Source organism: Syngnathus floridae, chromosome 9 (genome assembly GCF_059516105.1).
Source record: "Syngnathus floridae isolate MCC-2025c chromosome 9, RoL_Sflo_1.0, whole genome shotgun sequence".
NCBI classification, from domain to species: domain Eukaryota; kingdom Metazoa; phylum Chordata; class Actinopteri; order Syngnathiformes; family Syngnathidae; genus Syngnathus; species Syngnathus floridae.
The window spans coordinates 7512655-7531524 of NC_142421.1; the positions used below are offsets into that span (position 1 = coordinate 7512655).

Sequence of the window (18870 nt, forward strand, 5' to 3'; positions counted from 1 at the left end):
ACCATTTACATGCCTTTTGTTTCTACCATGGTTGAAAGCCAGATGATCATAATGTAATTAAAAGAGAATTAATTTGATTTCAAATTTCCTTTGAAATGAAAGCAAAACCATTTGAAACAAAAACATGTATCATCTGTACGGAGATAACCCCTGAGCATTCATCTCTGAAAGCCAAGCAGGCTCATGCTCAGTGTGAAAAATTCACTCTGTGGTCTAGACTGTGGACAATTTTCGAATCAAACTGAGTTGAAGGACAACAGCTTGGTCTCGCTTGACATGTCCTTAAATACCAAATAGCAAGCAAGGAGCACGCAATGTGTCTGAAGGCACTTCAGGCAATTCACACTGACAATACAAAAACATGACAAAGGGGCGAGCAGGTTGAGCAATGCATGGATCAATTCAAAAACAAAGAATGCCTTCAAAAAAACTGTATGAGATAAACCATTACGTTAGTAACCTGTCAAGAGGGCACCAATCAAAATTTTCTAGAAAAAGAACAGCCGCTTTGTGGAAAATTGATGGGAGGGGATTGGCCAAACATCTACGACTGGAAATAATAATCAATACGAAACTTCTATATAATGAACAAATCAAACAGAATAATATTACGATCCCACCTCTATATTTTTCTTACTTCTTGCACTCTTAGCAGGAGTGTTCTCTTTCCAAAACCACAAGGCCTTTCTATGTATAGCATAGTTCTGCACGGGGTCGCTTGTGGACTTTTAAAGACCAGTGGTTAGCACGTCCGCCTCACATCACCTCTCAGTGTGGACTTAGCATGTTCTCCCCATGCTTGTGTGGGTTCTTTCTGGGCACTCTGGTTTCCTACCACAGTCCAAAAGAATATTATGTTTAGGTCTAAATTGCCTGGAGGCGTGAATGGTTGTCTCTATGTGCCAGTGTTGGGAGTGACAGATGAATGATCAGTCCAGAGTGTACTGCACCTCTCACCCTAACGCAGCTGGGATAGACTTCAGTTTCCCTTTGACCTTGAATAGGATAAGTAAAATAATGAATGGATATCGGAGATCTGAGTTTCCAGCACTGCAGCTGCATCCCATCATGCAGTCAGAGCAGTGTAGAGAAATGTTTGATCAAATCAGAAGGTCTGTTTCGCCTCACTTGCATCCACATCACTGTCATAAGTCACATTTGGTTGGGTTTGAAAAAGCACTGAGCACTTTTTGATGTTGTTGGAGAAACCTTGAACACACCTGATAAATTCAAGGTAACTGTTTTTTTTTTTTACATTTTACTTTTTAATGTAAGCTTACATCTTTCACACAGCAGGAGAATGGAGACAAAGAGATGAGGAAAAAAATCCTCTGATAGGTGTTCAGAAAATTTACTGATTTAATGTTTATGGAAAACCTTGTGTAGTAATATCGGCATTAATTTTTTGAAGAGGCTGGAATCTGCTTTTGTCTGGCGTCTCGTTTCTTCTCACCACCCTATGACAAAAAGCAAGGTCAATTAAAATCGTACTTTCTCAGTGGCATTTATTAAATCACCTGCATAAATGACACGGCATCTATTAGGGACATGTTCAGTGGTGTCTTGATATATGATTGTCCTAATTTAAGAGTTTTTTGCTATCAGCCATCATTGGTCCATTTTTTTTCCTTTGATGTGAACGTGAACGCAGCACATTTTACATTAATCAGCACTTTTGCATATGATGGACAATTACTGAAAAAAGAGAAGCTTGACACTCATCTATGCCACTCCCAGTCAAACATACTTACTTGAGATAGAATGGCTAGATGAAAGAAATGAGATCAGACAATTGTACCAATTTTGTCTCATCATAAACAGAGGCTATGAAGGCTTGAAATAGAAAGAAAATGCCGAACGCTCTTCTTCAAGACTGTATTTTGTGACACTTTACATTATTTCAAGCTTGAAAGATAAGAACATTTTATATATTGTCACTTCCATGACTTAGTTCCTGGCTTCCTTGCCGAAACAAATAGTGAGTGAATGCATGAGAATTGCTTTGAATTATGAGCGTTGGAATCTTGGGAAAAATGGCAAAAACAATCAGAAAAGCTTTAAAACACATTTTGCTACATACTGTCAACTGAAAATGTTATTAAATGTGCGGAGGGCTCAGGTAACAACCAATCACAGCTTTCAAACATCACATGACCAAACCCAGAAAACAGCTGTTAAGGTTCTTAACGCTTGAGGATTCATAAAGTTTTTATGATGACGATAATTTGAATTTGGAACAAATGAATGCACTTTACATTATTTGATAGAGGGGTATTATTTGGAACTGTGGACGTAAGCCAATTGATTGTTTTGAGTTCCATTTGCTTGCCGGTAATTCATGGACTCACCGTCTTTTAAGAAAAACAGCCACAGTCACCACAAGAATTCCCACCAGCAATGTAGCTACACAGCTATAGAGTACATAACCTGATGAGACACATAAGACATGCAGCAATTAAATTCAGAACAAAAACTTAGAGTACATGAAAAAGTAGGTACATAAGTGGAGTGTTAAATGCTTGCATTTACCAGATAGCCTGCTCTGACCTTCATCAGATTCACTGATTGGGGGAGGAATAAAGGGACCATTATCCCTCATCCAGTGGGTGTCTTAAAATAGATATAAGTACTCTTGTAAGATAGTGCACATACAATAGGTGCATCTTTTACTTACTGAAGTGTGATCTGTTGTGTAGCACATCATGAATCATGCTGCATGTGTAGAGATCGGCACCATGTACTTGTTCACATGTGCATGGATGGTGCAGTGTCGTGCCCAGCGTGGCCACAAAGGCTTTTCTGCAGTCCAACTCTCCTCCAAGAATGAGCGCTGGATTCATGAGGTGCAAACATTCACTTTGAAGAGTAACCTCACTGCAAGAAGACTCCTCGAGGGTCCAGCACTTGTTTTGAAAACTTGTCAGCAATTCTCTGCAAGACAAACATAAGGATGCACAACCTTCAAAATCAAGATTTGTAAACCATACCAAAATAGAATAAACATAACAAATCGCCTTTCACCACACAGTTATGCAATTGTAGAATTTTGCAAGTGCACTTTGGATTTTAAAATGACACCACAGCCGTAAAGGTCAACCACAATTTATTTCCTCCCTCATACAAAATAATGAAACATGAATGAAACTATATCTAAAAAAAAAAACAAAGTCAACAACACATATGAAGTGACAGCAAAAGGAGTGGACATTAACTATTTGTTGTACATTTAAACAAAAGCATCTATGATGCGGTAAAACAAAAAGTATTCGCATCTGTATACCTGCAATGCTGCTCCTCCAAACAGCGTCTCACAGCCTCCTGACAGATCCAAAGTTGGTCCCCACAAGTGTTGCCTTGTATTGCCGCTTTCATTTGTAGGCAGCTTGCATCTGGCGGATTACACTCGCACATAACCAGTCTCTCGGCTAAGTCGTACGGCACACTATTGTAGAAACGTCGCATTTCTTGGCCACAGCTGTCATGGTCACACTGAGCCTCCATGCAAGTCTGAAGGACAGGTGCCAAATGCTTGTTGCACATGGAGTCACTCAAGCAAAATCTTATTTGGTGCGTGCATGATCGAGCAGCATCCTCTACAAAAAGAAAGACATGTAACACATCATTTCTTTATCAGACGTGAATGCCACATAAACACAACATAAAAACATTACCAAATTCTTTGAAACTGCTTGACTGCCAGTCAGCCGGTGTGCTTCTCTTGTGTGGAGCTACAGTACAAATAACAATGAGAATAATTAGTTCCATCTAATTCTATGAAAGCCTGTTATTCCCGGAGCTAATTTGTACCACAAAAGCCTTTATTCACACATGTGATCGCCTTGGGTAAACAGCAATATTGTCCGTGGCGAATACTGCACCTGGCTTTGACTTGCATTGTGCCAGCAGGTCTTCCTCCCAGGAGCACACACACCCTTGCAGCTCAGCAAATTTGTCTAATACAGCTTGGGTTGTCAGGTTACACATCTCTGACTCTTTTATTTGGCATCCTTAAAAACAGGTAGAGCAGATGTATGGAAAAACATTTTTCTTTGTGTGTACAACAGGTTCTTATGTGCCCACTGCTCTTGAATACACAACAGGGAGGGCTTGAGGTCACAGCATAATGTCTATCTAGTATTGAGTTATACAGACTTTGCTCTAGGCTATAGCCCAAGACATTCAAGCTAAGAGGCAATTTAATGAAAGCGCCCGATGTGCTGAGGTTACGGAGAAAAGGCAGCAATTGAAAAGCGTACATTTACCCTCACACAGGCTGATGAAAAGCATTTCCTGCTTTTTACTTAAAAGTGAAATGCATGTCGCACAGTCGGAGTGTGTAGTGATGCTGGCAAGGATGCAAACATGAGGAAAGAGAAGTCCTAAAATGCAAAAGAAAAAAATTGTTATTCTCACAGGCAAATGTATTCATACACTGGCACATAACCAGTAACTCTGAGTGACGATGATGCGCACGCGCGTATTGGAACATGGACAGCTTTTTGACAAAATAATCAGTTTAATATTCATATTATTGTGCAACCAGCTGTTACTGTCTTTGAGTGCATTTTTGGCATTTTCAACTCTCTAGGTAAAATTTTAAATGCTCACATTCTAAATACTTTTTTTAAGATTGATTTATAAAAGCATAGAAGCACAAATACAGTTACAGTGATAAAGCCCTCAACTATTAACAATAAGTAAGTTTTGGCATGTTATCATGAATAAAAAAAATTTAAAAAATGTTAAAACAAAATCCAGATAATTGACTTATGGCACATCTCAAGAGGCTCACATCTTACATCTTGCTTCAATCGTTCCCAGAGGGAAAATACCAATGACAAACAAAATTTACGTTGAACAAGTTAAGTTTCTGAGCATATGAATCACTTTGGGCTTGCCAAAATTATTACAAATTATTACAAGCACATACTCTTCAACTTTTCAACATCATCTTAAGCTTAGCTGCTCCCATGATAAAGATGAATGAGTGAGACTCACCAAGAAAGACAGCAGCATGCACATGTTTTCTCTGCATGGTGGCTGACAAATACAGCACTGCTTTAAGCTGCTGTTGCTGCCTTTTTTTCTGAAACCTAAGATACACGCCCACATTGAGTACAAATGCATTTACAGAGAGCCTGCACCTTGCACAATATAAATGAAAAATATATAGTAATCCCTTCCGGGCCTTCCCCCTCAAATCCATGATAGGGTAAGTAGCATACATTAAATGAACACCCCAAGGCTTATTAACCTATTCATTTATTCAAGGTCTCATTTTGGTCTCACGTAGAGCATGACTATACGAGAGGGAATATTTCAAATGCCCCTGTTTCACAGAAAATCTGTTGTATCATAAAAGGACCAATCAGCTGAAGAGCACACTTTATAACATGCATGCCACCTGATAAAAGGACTGTGTTTCGTCTCTACTAGCAGAACTTGTGTTTGTCCTTGTCTGTTATTTACCCTTTTTTGTAATTCTGGCACTTGTTTTATTCTTGCACTCATATTCTTGTTGCACTCATATGCGCTGCTGTGACAGGTAAATTTCCCCGCTGTGGGATGAATAAAATTCTATCAATCAATCAGGTTTAAAAAAAGAAGAAAGACTGAAAGACAAAAAAAAGAAAGAAAAAAATATAAAGGGATGCTCTTGTCGGTCAAGCATTACTTATGGTTGTTCTGAAGAACTGGGTCAGGTATCAGTCAGATCAAAAGGAATGCATTTATTAAGCCACTCAAAAATAAATAACATTCACCAAAGGATTCATACATTTTGATGCAACAACATTTTTACATATACGTACACCATGTGCATTAGAATACATCCTGTAAAGAGGAGAAAAATATTATGTGACTAACATTAGGTTGATCTGAGATCAGTTTTTCTAGATATCTGTTCCATCTCATATCTATGGAAGCCCATTCCCACCAGTAAAAAAAAAAAAAAAAAAAAAAATCCACCCGCATTGTCTAATTCCGCATTTATCTGAGCTAGAAGAGAAAGTGATGCCACCAAAACGTGCCATGTTTGATAGAGAACATTTCCTTCCATGAGCTGTAGAACATTTACTTCTTGCATGCATCACAAATGACATCCTTCAAACTGTTTCATGAGAGGAAGTTTTTATAGTGTCATGATTTGAACCGAAACTTTTTCTCCACTGAGAAAAGCAGGAGCTTAAATAGCAAGATTAATCCACTGCTGAATTAGGATACCAAAAAAAAAAAGGCCCCGGTGGATTTAAAAACATGTTTAGTGAAATGTGCTTTGGAATATGCTAGATGAACAAGTCCTTGCAATTTTCCCTTCCATAATTTATTTTGTACCTAACATCAACCTTCTGTATGAATTTACCACTTGCCAGGCCCATCGTCATCTTTTCATAGATAAAATAAGATTTTTTGGGAGGGTGGCGGTTAAATAAATTAAAAAAAAAAAAAAAAAAAAGGTTTCATAGAACTGTACAGACATTTAACAAGTCCTAATTGCAAGCAAGACAAGTGTTCACTAAGTAAGACAACGGCATAAGCTAGTTTACAAAAAGTGCAAAGCAGTAGAAATCATCTCTTTTTTGGTACCATTAACAACGATGACATCATAATAACAAAGTCAACAAGCTTGTGAATGTAGAATCTACAGAAATTCCTTTAAACACTCTGTGTAAGAATATCAAACTAAAGATTGAAAAAATCATAAAACATTCACCTTAACAAATCTTAGACTTAATTCATAGCATAAGCAAGTATGTCCAAACTTTTTTATTTTTTATTTTCAACGAACAAAAGAATCGGCAAGCAAGGTTCCAAATTGGAATCCAAGATTAGATTCCAAGGCTTTAAAGATAATTCGTCCATACTAATGCAAATTTCCAATGATAATTTGAAATTGCAGTCCACCAAAGATGTTTGAGGCAACTCACATTAATCCACAAAGGGCTGCTAATCAGCAATTTGGTTCAAGGACTATCATTTGAATTATGTCAAAGAAAGATCCCTATCGATTTAAAATAAAAACCGAATGAAATCCAATATGAATTGATTTCATCGAGGTAGATGCGTCAGGTGTGTCTTGTCTGTTTTTCATCACTTAAAGTTTTTTTTTTATCACATTTTATATAATCCGTAAAGTGAGTGTGTAATAAAATAGAGGGCAATATTTGTCCCCAATAGAGCCCTAAACCTGCTGATGATCTTACACTGTTTGTTCTGATTAGTTATGTGCATTCCAGTTCTTTTAAGGGAACTGAATCTTTAGATTCAGTTGAAGTCATTTTCTTCGTTTTGTTTTACGGCGAGGTTGCACCAGCTTCAATACGCACTATCGACATCTACTGGTTGAAGTCATATGAACTGAAAAAAGAACCAATCACTTTAGGAAGTGATTTGTTCACTCTTGTTCACTGAAAAGATTCGTTCCTTTGAACGAATCGTTCACCCACGAGCCAACACAGTCAATGTGCCCAACCGCTCGGCCATCGGTGCTTCGAAATAACGTCGTTCTATGGCTCCACATGTCCTCAGCACTGCAAACTTTTGTGCCGGTACACCATATGAAGTAAATGACGGGATTTTTGTTTTTACCTCATCTAATATGTATCAAGCATCCGAGCTGGTGTTTTAGAACTGCCTAGACTAGTAAATAACAAAAAAGAAAGTAAAAACTTGCTAAACTGACTTATTCTTTTCCCCTTTGAGAGAAGCGCGCAATGTACACTCACACTGAGCGCATTTCACAGGGGTGGGGAGTCGAACCTATTCTGAGGTGTTGGAATGCAGCGACGGAGCCACTCGCGAAACGTGGCAAACTCGGCGGGTATCCCTCTTTAACTTCAAGTCATTCTTATCCGTTCAGTATTTTGTTCCGCGCGCGTTGGGTAAGTACACAATCGTGTTGGCTGGTGAGTGAACGATTCGTTTTCGAAATAACGAATTTCTTTCAGTGCGCGAGAGTGAACGAATCACTTTCTAAAGTACTTTTTTCAATTCATATGACTTCAACCAGTAGGTGTCGGTAATACGCATTGAAGCTGGTACCACCTGGCCGTAAAACAAAACGAAGAAGAAAAAGTTCCCGTTCACGAACGAGTTGTGAATTGCATTTCCCGTTCCCCAACAGAACGGATCTGTGAGTGAACGAGTCAGTGAGTGAGTGATTTGCATTTCCAGTTCATCGCAAGAACGGATCAGTGAGGGAACGAATCCTGACTTTCCCGTTCGCGAACGAGTCAATGGGTGAACTGCCTTCCCGTGCATCAATGGATCAGTCAGTGAACGTGTTGCGTCTCCCTCCTGGCGTGAACTATGTAAGCCAGCGGTGTACCTAATGGAGTGTCCGAATGACGTCACAGATCAAACAGCCAATCAGGAGGTGGGGATGAGGGCGGGTGTGGCACCTTTCACTTTCACGTAAGGTTTTTCCCTAATGAAGTGGCCTGTGATTAGGTACACCTCATGGACACTTCAATAGGTACACTACACGAGGTAAAAAAATCAATCAATCAATAAATAAATAAATAAATAAGAAAGTGTATCGAACGATTCAGTAAACGATTATTTTGAACAAATATTTTGAGTTGAACCGATTCTAAAGATTCAGATCACTTAACTGGGATGCACATCACTAGTACAAAAGAGTGCAAACAGTGAACAGTTTCCAGGTCGAAATAGCCGACTGGTTAGTGACATGCGTTCTTGCTTGGAAAGAACTTGGTTCGAGCCCAGGTGTGAGCATACACCCAGTTGTGCTTTTAGAATTGGAACCTCTCTTTGTATGCATATGCAAACAAATGCAAGTAATTGTGTAAATACATAGGCTGGCTCCACCCCCAATTTAGCGGAGCTAATGATCCATTAATTTGCTCCGCTAACTTCTCATTCGGACACTCTATTAGGTATTTTCAGGTGTACCTAATAACAGGCCACTTTATTAGGGATAGTATCATGGTCAAATGTCACAGGTGTCAAGCTCTAGTCCTCCGGGCCGCGTTCCAATATGTTTTCCAAGTGACCCTCGTTAAGCGCACCTGCGTGAAAAGTTTTAGCTCCTTTCACGTTCTGCAGGAGCTAAAACTTTTCACGCAGCTGCACTTAACGAGGTAATCACACGGACACTCCATTAGGTACACCGCCATTTTCAAGTGTACCTAATAACAGGCCACTTTATTAAGGAAATATCATGGTGAAAGGTCACAGGTGTCAAGCTCTAGTCCTCGGGGCCGCGTTCCAATATGTTTTCCAAGTGACCCTCGTTAAGCGCACCTGCGTGAAAAGTTTTAGCTCCTTTCACGTTCTGCAGGAGCTAAAACTTTTCACGCAGCTGCACTTAACGAGGGAATCACACGGACACTCCATTAGGTACACCACCATTTTCAAGTGTACCTAATAACAGGCCACTTTATTAGGGAAATACCATGGTCAAAGGTCACATGTGTCAAACTCTAGTCCTCGGGGCCGCGTTCCAATATGTTTTCCAAGTTACCCTCGTTAAGCGCACCTGCGTGAAAAGTTTTAGCTCCTTTCACGTTCTGCAGGAGCTAAAACTTTTCACGCAGCTGCACTTAACGAGGGAACCACGCGGACACTCCATTAGGTACACCGCCATTTTCAAGTGTACCTAATCACAGGCCAATTTATTAGGGAAATATCATGGTCAAAGGTCACAGGTGTCAAGCTCTAGTCCTCGGGGCCGCGTTCCAATATGTTTCCAATATATCCATTGGTTTGCGCCGCCAACTTGTGGGCGGGGCCACTTTATGTAATTACATATAAAAACTTCCATTTCTTTGCATATGCATACAAAGCAAGGTTCCAATTCTAAAAGCACATTTAGGGATATGCTGACACCTGAACTCGAACCAGGGTCTTCCCGAGCGAGAGCCCATGCTACTAACCAGTTGGCTATTCCGACCTTGGAGCCCTTGGAAGTCGGCATTTTTTTGTACTAGTGATGTGCATTCCAGTTTTAAGTGAACAATCTTTAGAATCGGTTCACTCAAAAGACTTGTTCAAAAGAATTGTTCACTGAATCGTTCGCTACACTTTCTTATTTATTCATTCATTTATTAGTTGATGGTGTTATTATACCGAACGTGTTTGTGTTTGAATAAAAGGTTGGAAAAAAAATCTGTTATGCCGACATTTGTTTATTTTGGGGGACACCAACTCATATAACAACGTAAAACACATATTGTCATATAAAGCAGTTAACCAAATGTCTGATTTTTATGTTTTAATTGGCGAATATAAAAACAAGGAATAAAACACCAGACAAGTTTTAACGTAAATGTTTATTTAAAAATGATAATAATATTAAAATTAATTTCAAACCAGCAATCTCATGTGAAATTGCAGTAGATATATTGGACAACAATATTTGGGGGTATATATGCATACACGTTATTTAAAAACTCCTATAAGTGTTAGAAAATCAAGATGACCCAAACAGAAGCATATTCTCCCCGTTTTTGCATAACGGCGCATCCCTTCATGCAATAAAGTTAGCCGTTAGCTTGGGGAAAACGTGCATCAAAGAAGTGGTGTGTCAGTGAGTGGTTCTTTCTTTTCTTGGCAAATCGTAAATTTACATTCTGGCTTACATAGTTCACGCCAGGAGGGAGACGCAACACGTTCACTGACTGATCCGTTGATGCACGGGAAGGCGGTTCACCCATTGACTCGTTCGCGAACGGCAAAATCAGGATTCGTTCCTTCACTGATCTGTTCTCGCGATGAACTGAAAATGCAAATCACTGACTCGTTCACTCACAAATCCGTTCAGTTGGGGAACGGGAAATGCAATTCACGACTCGTTCGTGAACGCGAAGTTACGTCATTTTCTTCTTCGTTTTGTTTTTGGGCGAGGTGGCACCAGCTTCAATGCGCATTACCAACACCTACTGGTTGAAGTCATATGAACTGAAAAAAGGACCAATCACTTTAGGGAGTGATTCGTTCACTCTCGCTCACTGGAAAACAACTTCGTTTTTTTTAGCGAATCGTTCACTCACGAGCCAACACTAGTTCTGATATGTGTGACACATTGTCCATGTTGTGAATGTGAGTGGAAAGCGACTTTCGACTGTCGGTGCTCATTCGGGTGCTTATTCTCTTCGGTCTCTCTTGGCCTTGCCCGTGACAATGGCAAGAAAAAGCTGCTTTGAACTCCTCACGGAACTTCCCTGAGAAAGACCATGAGACATGATCAAACATGATGTTTTGAAACACTATTTGTTCCATCAATTATTCTTGATGACTTTATGGCAAATTCACTTGAAACTGAAATTAACTGTGATGAGAAAAGCCAAAGCATTTAAGCATGAAAAATCAGTTTAAAGACATAAAAACTGAATATTAATTTCCAATCATATTTGAAAATGAGACCATCATTCCTATTCCTTGCCACCATCTTGGGTATGTTTGATAATTGGACTCTACATGTGAAATTAAAATCAATCAATCGGTAACATGGATACATTTTAATTTAATTTAATATTAAAGCAATACAAGTAAAATGAAATCATCAATATTTCACGACTCATGCTTTTGGTTTGTTGGTGTGATTTTTTTTTTTATCTAAAGAGGGTGCTTTGGTTCAATTAGGGTTGGAAAACACTGCACTAGAGGGCAGCAGGGAGCTAGTGCTCAAGCAGTCTACGAGGCGTGTGAACAAACTCACCACTGAGGAAATTGTAGATGATGGGATTGAGTGCGCTATTGGCATATATGAGCCAGTGTGAGAAAGTAAACCAAGCATACACTGTCTCTCGGTCACTCGTGTTCTTGAAGGTCCCAAAGACTCTGCAGATATCAATAGCAATAAAAGAATGAGACATTTTTGCTTATTTTGAGTCACCAAGATGAGCTTGTGTTGATATATTTCTCAACAGAAGTGACTGATACCTTTTCATCACATTGAGTACGCTGATTGGCAGGTAGCACAGGGCAAACACAAAGAGCACCACTATGAGCATACGAGCCGTTTTGCGCCGTGCCCGGATCTGTTTGATCTCAGCACAGACGGTACTAGTCTTGACCCGCACGGACTCTCCTGGGCCTGCAGCTGCCGCTGAGCACTGCATGGTCTTCCACTTCCTCTGCAGCATTGACGTGCTGCCAGGAATCTGTCAAACACAGATACAATAAGCGTAAAGTACATTACATGGCTCAGAAAAGTGTGGCAGAAGCTCAATTTGGGGGCGAAATCCAATCACCTGTTGACACCACAACTTGTGACAGATCTGGATGTAGGCCAGCAACATGAGACACAATGGTGCAAAGTATGTGACAATGAAAAAACAGCTGTGATACACCTTGGGGTAGATCTCAGCTGAAAGAAGAAGAGACAAAAAGCATATCACTCACTTGACTTTGAGAAATTGGCAAGTTGATGTGTTGCACATTAAAGAAATCAAAACCAGATTGAATTTTCAACTTAAAAACAATTTTTAACAAATGTGACATCAATTTGTGGACCTAACTATTTGTAAGCTTGTCAGTATGTTAAGTGCCTGTAACGGGAAACACAAACAACCCTGCATAAAATAAGATGAGGCTTCAAAATCGTGTAAAATGAAGACTTCATTTTTGCTGTGGACTTGTGAATTGTTAAAACTCTTAAAGATAAATGCTTCTTCATCTGGCAACATCTACTGACACATTTCTACATCTTTGAGCTATAAAAATAGCAATATATCCCGCAGGGTCATTGGATTTTCTACGTCGTGACAAAAGACGCTACACAACAGCTGTGTCACCAGCTCACAGATTTCACAGTTGTTAGGAGCACCTTTGTTGATTTTGATGGCCCACCCTTCTCCTCTCCGGCTTCACACTTCTTCCTCCCACATAGTAACAGATTCTCATCTTTCGGGTGTCAAGAGTGTAATGAATCACTATAGCGGTAGATCAATATCTAAACAATATCTCTTGATGTAGCTGAGTCTGTGAAACTGTTCTGGTCAATTTTAAACCTTCATTAATCTTCAAATAAATAAATTTCACTTGTACTTTGACACCTGCTACATCAGTGAGCTGCTTTCACGTGATAAAAGATTCGGACAGTATTCCTTCAGAGTTGTGGTTCACCGTATTTGTTCATGCACCTGACTTGAAGCATTTAAATTATGATTATAATTTTATAATCTTGATTTAAAATGTGGATTTGACGCTGACGTTTCAGTGTGGAGTGTATTGCATTCTCCTATTTTTTTTTTTATTGATGTAATGTCTTCCACTGTCAACTATAACCCCAAAAAAACATAAAGATGGATAGATTGGTCCGTCACGCACCTTCCCAGTGTTCATCGCACACGGTGAACAAACTAGTTTTGTTTTGGAGAGCTGGCACCAGACTGCTGCTCTCCATCACGATGGCTTGAGGTATCATGATGATGCATGACACCATCCAGATGATAACAATGCTCTTGCAAGCTCTCTTGGCTGTGCTTTTGAACATCAGTGGGTGGCAGATGGCGTACCAGCGGTCTTGCGCAATGCAGCTCAGTGTCAGGACTGACACCGAGACGGAGATAGTCTAAAAAGTAAGCCAGGGAACATCGGACAAGTCAACCACAATTCATAATCTCAAACTAAGACAATGTTGTGTTGAGATTTAAGATTAATTTTGAGTCTTGTTGATTGTTATTACGGTCATTGGTGACCTGAAACCAATTCTTGCTGACCGGGCAAAGGCAGGGTATACAAATGCCAACAACGCATCTTGAGTATAGTTTTAGAGATCATCCGCCTTCATGAGTTGGCCTCTTACCTGCAGATAGGGCACAACTTTGCAAAGCGTCTGTCCAAAGAACCATGTCTCCGTGATGTCAACTACTAGACTTGCAGGAAGGCAGATGATGGTCACCAAGACATCAGCGAATGAAAGATTCACTATGAAATAGTTGGTCACAGTACGCATGTGGCGATTTTTCCATACTGCAAAACAAACTGAAAGAAAGAAAATGCCCAATTGGAGCAATGTCCAAGACAGGCTATCGCATTGGAAAATGTTATTTCTGTAGTGCATCAATTTGTTTTAACTGGTTCATATTGAACTGAGCATTGGACTGTTTGGATGACATTTAGAATGAGAATTAAAGTATTGTCCCAGTGGTTAGTCAAAAATGTTACAGATAGTTTGAACTCTGTCACAAATTATTCCAAATATAATTACGCTCATTGGTAAAGGTTATTTGGAAAATCAATGATCGTTTTCAAACTTTCAGTCCAAGTCTGCTTCTTAGCCCAAACCAGTGGAAACTGGATGTCTCTTTCGTGTAGTCTGAACAATCACAAAGCAGATTTTCTTGAAAAACGGATTAAAACCACATTCTGGAGGAAATTTCATATTGCATTTGAACAGGATGCATCTCAGTCTGACCAGCTCCATACACACTAATCCATTATGACTGACTGTTACGTCAGTCCACCCAATGCACCATAACAGAGAGCACCAATCAAAAATGAAGCACACTAATTAAATTGAAAACATCAATGCCTGGACAGACGAGGGAACGTCTCAGATTTTCTCCGCCTCAACTTGGCATTGATATTGCCAAAATACTCCGGTGAGAAACCTTCATGTTTTTTCTTATTGTTGCCACTTTTGCAATTTTGTGACGTCGAACACTGCATGTGCTAAATGACACATCATCGTTGTTAGATGGGTCATTATTGTGGCCAAGTCTGAACAGGACCAGATTCTATTTGGACCCTTGCTAAAAATAATGTGGATAGTCAGCTCTAAAAATCAGATTTGGAGGAATTTAATTGGAATCAGTTACACTTGCAGTCTGAATGCAGTCAATGTGATATAACGGTACAGTATGTGGATTTGTAATCTATCTGACTCATTCATCGTATGGAATCATGGCTATTATATCTTCTGGAGTTTCATAAAAGAAGAAAACGTGGCACTAAGTCAGCAATGAAAAAGAGAAAGGATAGAAAAGAAAGCCCTTGAGAACTATTGTGACACTGTAACACTCCAAGAAATTAATGAACTGACACCTCTGTACCCCTTGTAGATCTTATAATGTGTCATGCAGAGAGAGAGAGACCGCCCAGGAGACAAACTGCTAAAAGCAAAGTGGTCATGTATGAAGGGGTTAACTCGAAAAACCTACCGTATGGTCTCACTTGATGAATGACATCTCAACCTTAACAGGGGTGCTTTATTGATGCAAAAATCAGCCTTGATGACAGCAAGGACTAGAAATAAAAACTGTTCAAACTCATAGGTAATGTTCATGTATTATACTCACCACTCACTAATCACAGCATAGATACACTCACACAGGCTAATGAGATGCAATTGTGAAAAATTCAGTTCATGCATAATGTATACATATCAATGCGATCAAAAACTAAGCATTCAAATTTGTGCTGCTGCATTCTGGGATACACATTTTTGAAATCAACGCTTTTTTTTTTAGTTTGTCTTGAGTTCTCATTCCAATGTCATACATCAGAATTGAACCTTGCACCTGTCTACTTCAGTAAAATATTCATTTGCAAACACATTAGTCTATCAAATTGGGCAAATTCAAAAAGAGAAAGAAAAGAGAAAACTCACCAAGCGAGTTGCCGATGAGTGACACAAAGAACACAAAGATGTAAGCCACAATTAGAACCCACTCGTAATGCTTGGGGTGCAAATACTCCGTCCAGATGTAGCGTACAAGTTCATCATCATCCACGGTGGAGTGTGACTCGGTGCTGTTGACCCCATGTGCAGAAAAACACCCCTCACACGTTAAGTCCCCGGTGGCCCCTGACATGATAATAAGTGTGTTTCTGTATGATAATCCTGCTTTTTCTTCTGGTTGCTTGGGTTGCGTCCGCCGTCTAATCGGATATTGACAGTCGCAGTGTGGATGCTGCCAGTGCAGACTGCCAACAGGTACTGCTGAGCTCACTAAGTGAGAGTCAAGCTGAGAATAGTGCTCTTCTCTCTCTCTCTCTCTCTCTCTCTCTCTCTCTCTCTCTCTCTCTCTCTCTCTCTCTCTCTCTCTCTCTCTCTCTCTCTCACTCTCGTGCCTGGGGGCCACAAGCACCCCGGCAATACGCAGCAGATAAGCCAGTGTCCACCGGACTTAATCACTGACTCACTGACACCAGGGGAAATACACAGTGATGCAACGTGACAGTGAATGTGGTGAGGTTCGTGAGTGGCGAGGCACTGACTCCTCTGGAGTCAGGTAGAAAATTCTGAAGCCAAAATCGAAGACAGCATTTCAATTTTAACATAAACATTCACTGTAAAGCATTTCTTTGTTAAATTATTGCCACAGGGACGCCAGTAATTTATTGTTATTTTACAATGAATCTACTGTAATTTATTTTAGCAGTATATTACTGTATTTTGGATTATAGTAAATCACAGTAGGTCTGTCTGTTTCAGGTGAAAATGAGTAGCCGGGGAAAGAAGTGGACCCTGGTGGCCGTTTTTGAGGTACCGTATTGGGGATTGATGATAAATATCTAGTGTTCCTGTCTTTGTGTCTAGACCGACATGTACTCGCCAAAACAGTGCACCTGCGATTCCTATGGTTCATTTTTAATGCAATGTGATTCACAAAGAAGTGGAATATAGATTTTCGGTCAAGTGTTACCTGTTAATTTACATGTGGGGTGAATATTTAATAGTATTTTACATTTAAAAAATATGCTGTAAGATACTGTTCAATTATAAATAATGTTGGAGTACAGGGATGCTCTGGCTCTCCTACCTGACCTGACTGCATATCCCTTGAAGAAATATGATAATAATTCATTTCTTTTGTGACCATTTATTATTATTATTATTATTATTATTTGTATTATGTCATAAAGATTCATTAACATGTTAAAGATGTGCTGGCTTGAAACAAGGAGAGCACACCACATATTGCAAAGATTGCAGATTACTGTTGAATATGCTTACGTACTGTGATTCTTTGTTTTTGTTTTTGATTGATTGTTCTTTTAAGTAAATATTACGGTTTAATAGTGAGCTTTGTTTTACCTGCACAAGTGACACCTCATCAACTCAAAGAGATTGGGGAGCAATTTGTTTTGGTTTTGTTCTTTTCAGTTTTCAAACCTCAGGGCGATCCGTGGTAAGTAATGTAACATTTAATGCGAAGCTGTTTCTAAATCATACTGCTGACATTATGCTATCCATCTGAGGACTAGTTATTGCTGACAAGTCTACATACTCCCAAGTGCACCAAATATATAGATCTACGTGTATGTTTTAATCATTCAAATAATAAGCAGAGAGCAAGCTTGAGAGGAGCAGAGTTGCCTCTGAATATGAGACGATGCATTGCTTCTTCTATTCCTTCTATATGCATTTTTTGATATGTGTGTATGTGTGTGTGTGTGTCTGTTTTGGCTTTTTTTTCTTTTTTTTTTTTTGACCTTGAGTCGGTTCGATATGGAGCAACATTCAAAGACAAGTGCATATGCCTGTGATCTTCATGAGTCTCTAAAATGATGAACACATGTTATACATTTTCTAACCACGGAATATGGTTAGGATAAAAAAACTAAATACAAAACAAAGAAAAAAACAAAAAATAACTGTCTCAAGCAATGCCATCATTTCATGTTTCCTCTTCACAGTGACATTTTAGGCTCTTTATCATGATGGAATTGCATTTGCCTTACCTCATATTTTGCAAAAAGGGCTGCCTTGCAATTTTGATAACAATCATCGCCAGACATCTGGCATATACGTTATCATTAGATATGATATAATTTACACAACTCCTCTGTGTATTGAAGCTTGGAAATCAGTGCTTTTGAACATTATTGACTATGACACTACTAAGCATGACAGGTGTCCCTCAGATGGAATCCTGAATATGCTTGTTCTCGCTCAGAAATCTGCAGAAGAACATCAATCTCTCGTCTATGTAGGTTAATTTCGTTGGAGAATTGTATGCAGCATACTGTTTGTTGTGTGACTCATTTCGCTCAGGTTCAAGAGAGGGAAACTTAAATGCTGGAGGGAGTCACAATTTTTCATCTGTGCTACCCGCATAGGACCACACACTTCCGAGCCAGATAACAAAAATGTGAAAAAAATATAGTGCAGTTTCTATTGCCTTTCAGGTGTGTCTTTTTAACGATTAGAAATCACCTATAGCGTTTGCCATATTGGAAAAAAAAAAAAAAAAACAACACACAGAGCAGTTTTGAGTTTTCTATTTTCTGGAAGCATTGCTGGGCAACCCTGCCTTGCACAAAAATGGTCTCAGTGTACCTCCAGTTAAAATTGTAAACTTATTCTAAGGTGGAAGTACACAAAAAGACATGATATGCATCAGTCCTTTGCAAGAAAGATTGCTTAGAAATGGAATCGCACTGTTGCTATAGTCGCCCAATGAATGGCTGTCTTCATCATTTTAGATAACTGCAAAAGTACAGCGCAGAATGCTCAATGAGGTTAAAAGAAAAGCCTTAGAATTGCAGAAACCTCTGTTGACAAAACTGATATCTAAAAAAAAATTGAACAAGGAACACCACAGAAGAAGGAAGCGCTGTCAATAAAAACATTTCTACAGAAATCCAGCTAACTACAAAGGGTTTATATATTTTCACTTGCAAATTTATAAAATATTTCCATTGTTCCAACACTAACAGGTTTACGCCAACACACATATAATGTGAATATTCACTCCAGGTTATTGAGTGGTTTTCCCAGCCTGAAGGTTATTGGTTTGATCTTTAGCTCCACTGACTAAAAGTATCATTGAATGGACTCCCATTTACTCCTTTATCATTAATAGGTGAAAGAGAAGACTCATTTCAATGTGCCTTCAATATCTTCAATATACTTGAAAAACATTATTCATGTCCAAGCTTGTTTTGAGTATTTTA

At 39.2% G+C, this 18870-nt stretch overlaps 2 protein-coding genes across 3 annotated transcripts; both read right to left on the reverse strand.

Annotated features, from left to right (window-relative positions):
* Positions 1–1296: 1296 nt before the first annotated feature.
* On the reverse strand, positions 1297–5058 carry gfral (GDNF family receptor alpha like). The gene is made up of 9 exons (XM_088385300.1): positions 4999–5058; positions 4263–4379; positions 3879–4007; positions 3672–3728; positions 3281–3593; positions 2675–2931; positions 2530–2610; positions 2349–2427; positions 1297–1457 (listed from the first exon to the last, which is right to left on the reverse strand). Exons 1-9 carry the CDS (start codon positions 5033–5035, stop codon positions 1367–1369), a joined length of 1161 nt encoding a protein of 386 aa, XP_088241426.1. The 5' UTR covers positions 5036–5058; the 3' UTR covers positions 1297–1366.
* A 4979-nt stretch (positions 5059–10037) lies between these two features.
* On the reverse strand, positions 10038–18713 carry hcrtr2 (hypocretin (orexin) receptor 2). 2 transcript variants are annotated; one of them, XM_088384775.1, is made up of 7 exons: positions 15578–18713; positions 13772–13950; positions 13294–13537; positions 12216–12331; positions 11905–12125; positions 11681–11802; positions 10038–11183 (listed from the first exon to the last, which is right to left on the reverse strand). In XM_088384775.1, the coding sequence occupies exons 1-7, from the start codon at positions 15780–15782 to the stop codon at positions 11005–11007; spliced, it is 1266 nt and encodes a 421-aa protein (XP_088240901.1). In that variant the 5' UTR covers positions 15783–18713; the 3' UTR covers positions 10038–11004. The 2 variants fall into 2 exon arrangements, with proteins under 2 accessions (XP_088240901.1, XP_088240902.1); XM_088384776.1 differs by having other exon boundaries at positions 15129–15703.
* Between the last annotated feature and the right edge of the window lie 157 nt (positions 18714–18870).

Coding starts and splice junctions, on each gene's coding strand:
- gfral (XM_088385300.1), bottom strand. CDS start 5,035: ATGCAGAGAAAACATGTGCATGCTGCTGTCTTTCTTG. Junction 4,380..4,998: donor GCATGCTGCTGTCTTTCTTG/GTGAGTCTCACT, acceptor TTTGCATTTTAG/GACTTCTCTTTCCTCATGTT. Junction 2,428..2,529: donor AGGTCAGAGCAGGCTATCTG/GTAAATGCAAGC, acceptor GTGTCTCATCAG/GTTATGTACTCTATAGCTGT.
- hcrtr2 (XM_088384775.1), bottom strand. CDS start 15,782: ATGTCAGGGGCCACCGGGGACTTAACGTGTGAGGGGTGTTTTTCTGCA. Junction 13,538..13,771: donor AAGTTGTGCCCTATCTGCAG/GTAAGAGGCCAA, acceptor CTTACTTTTTAG/ACTATCTCCGTCTCGGTGTC. Junction 11,803..11,904: donor GTACTCAATGTGATGAAAAG/GTATCAGTCACT, acceptor TGATATCTGCAG/AGTCTTTGGGACCTTCAAGA.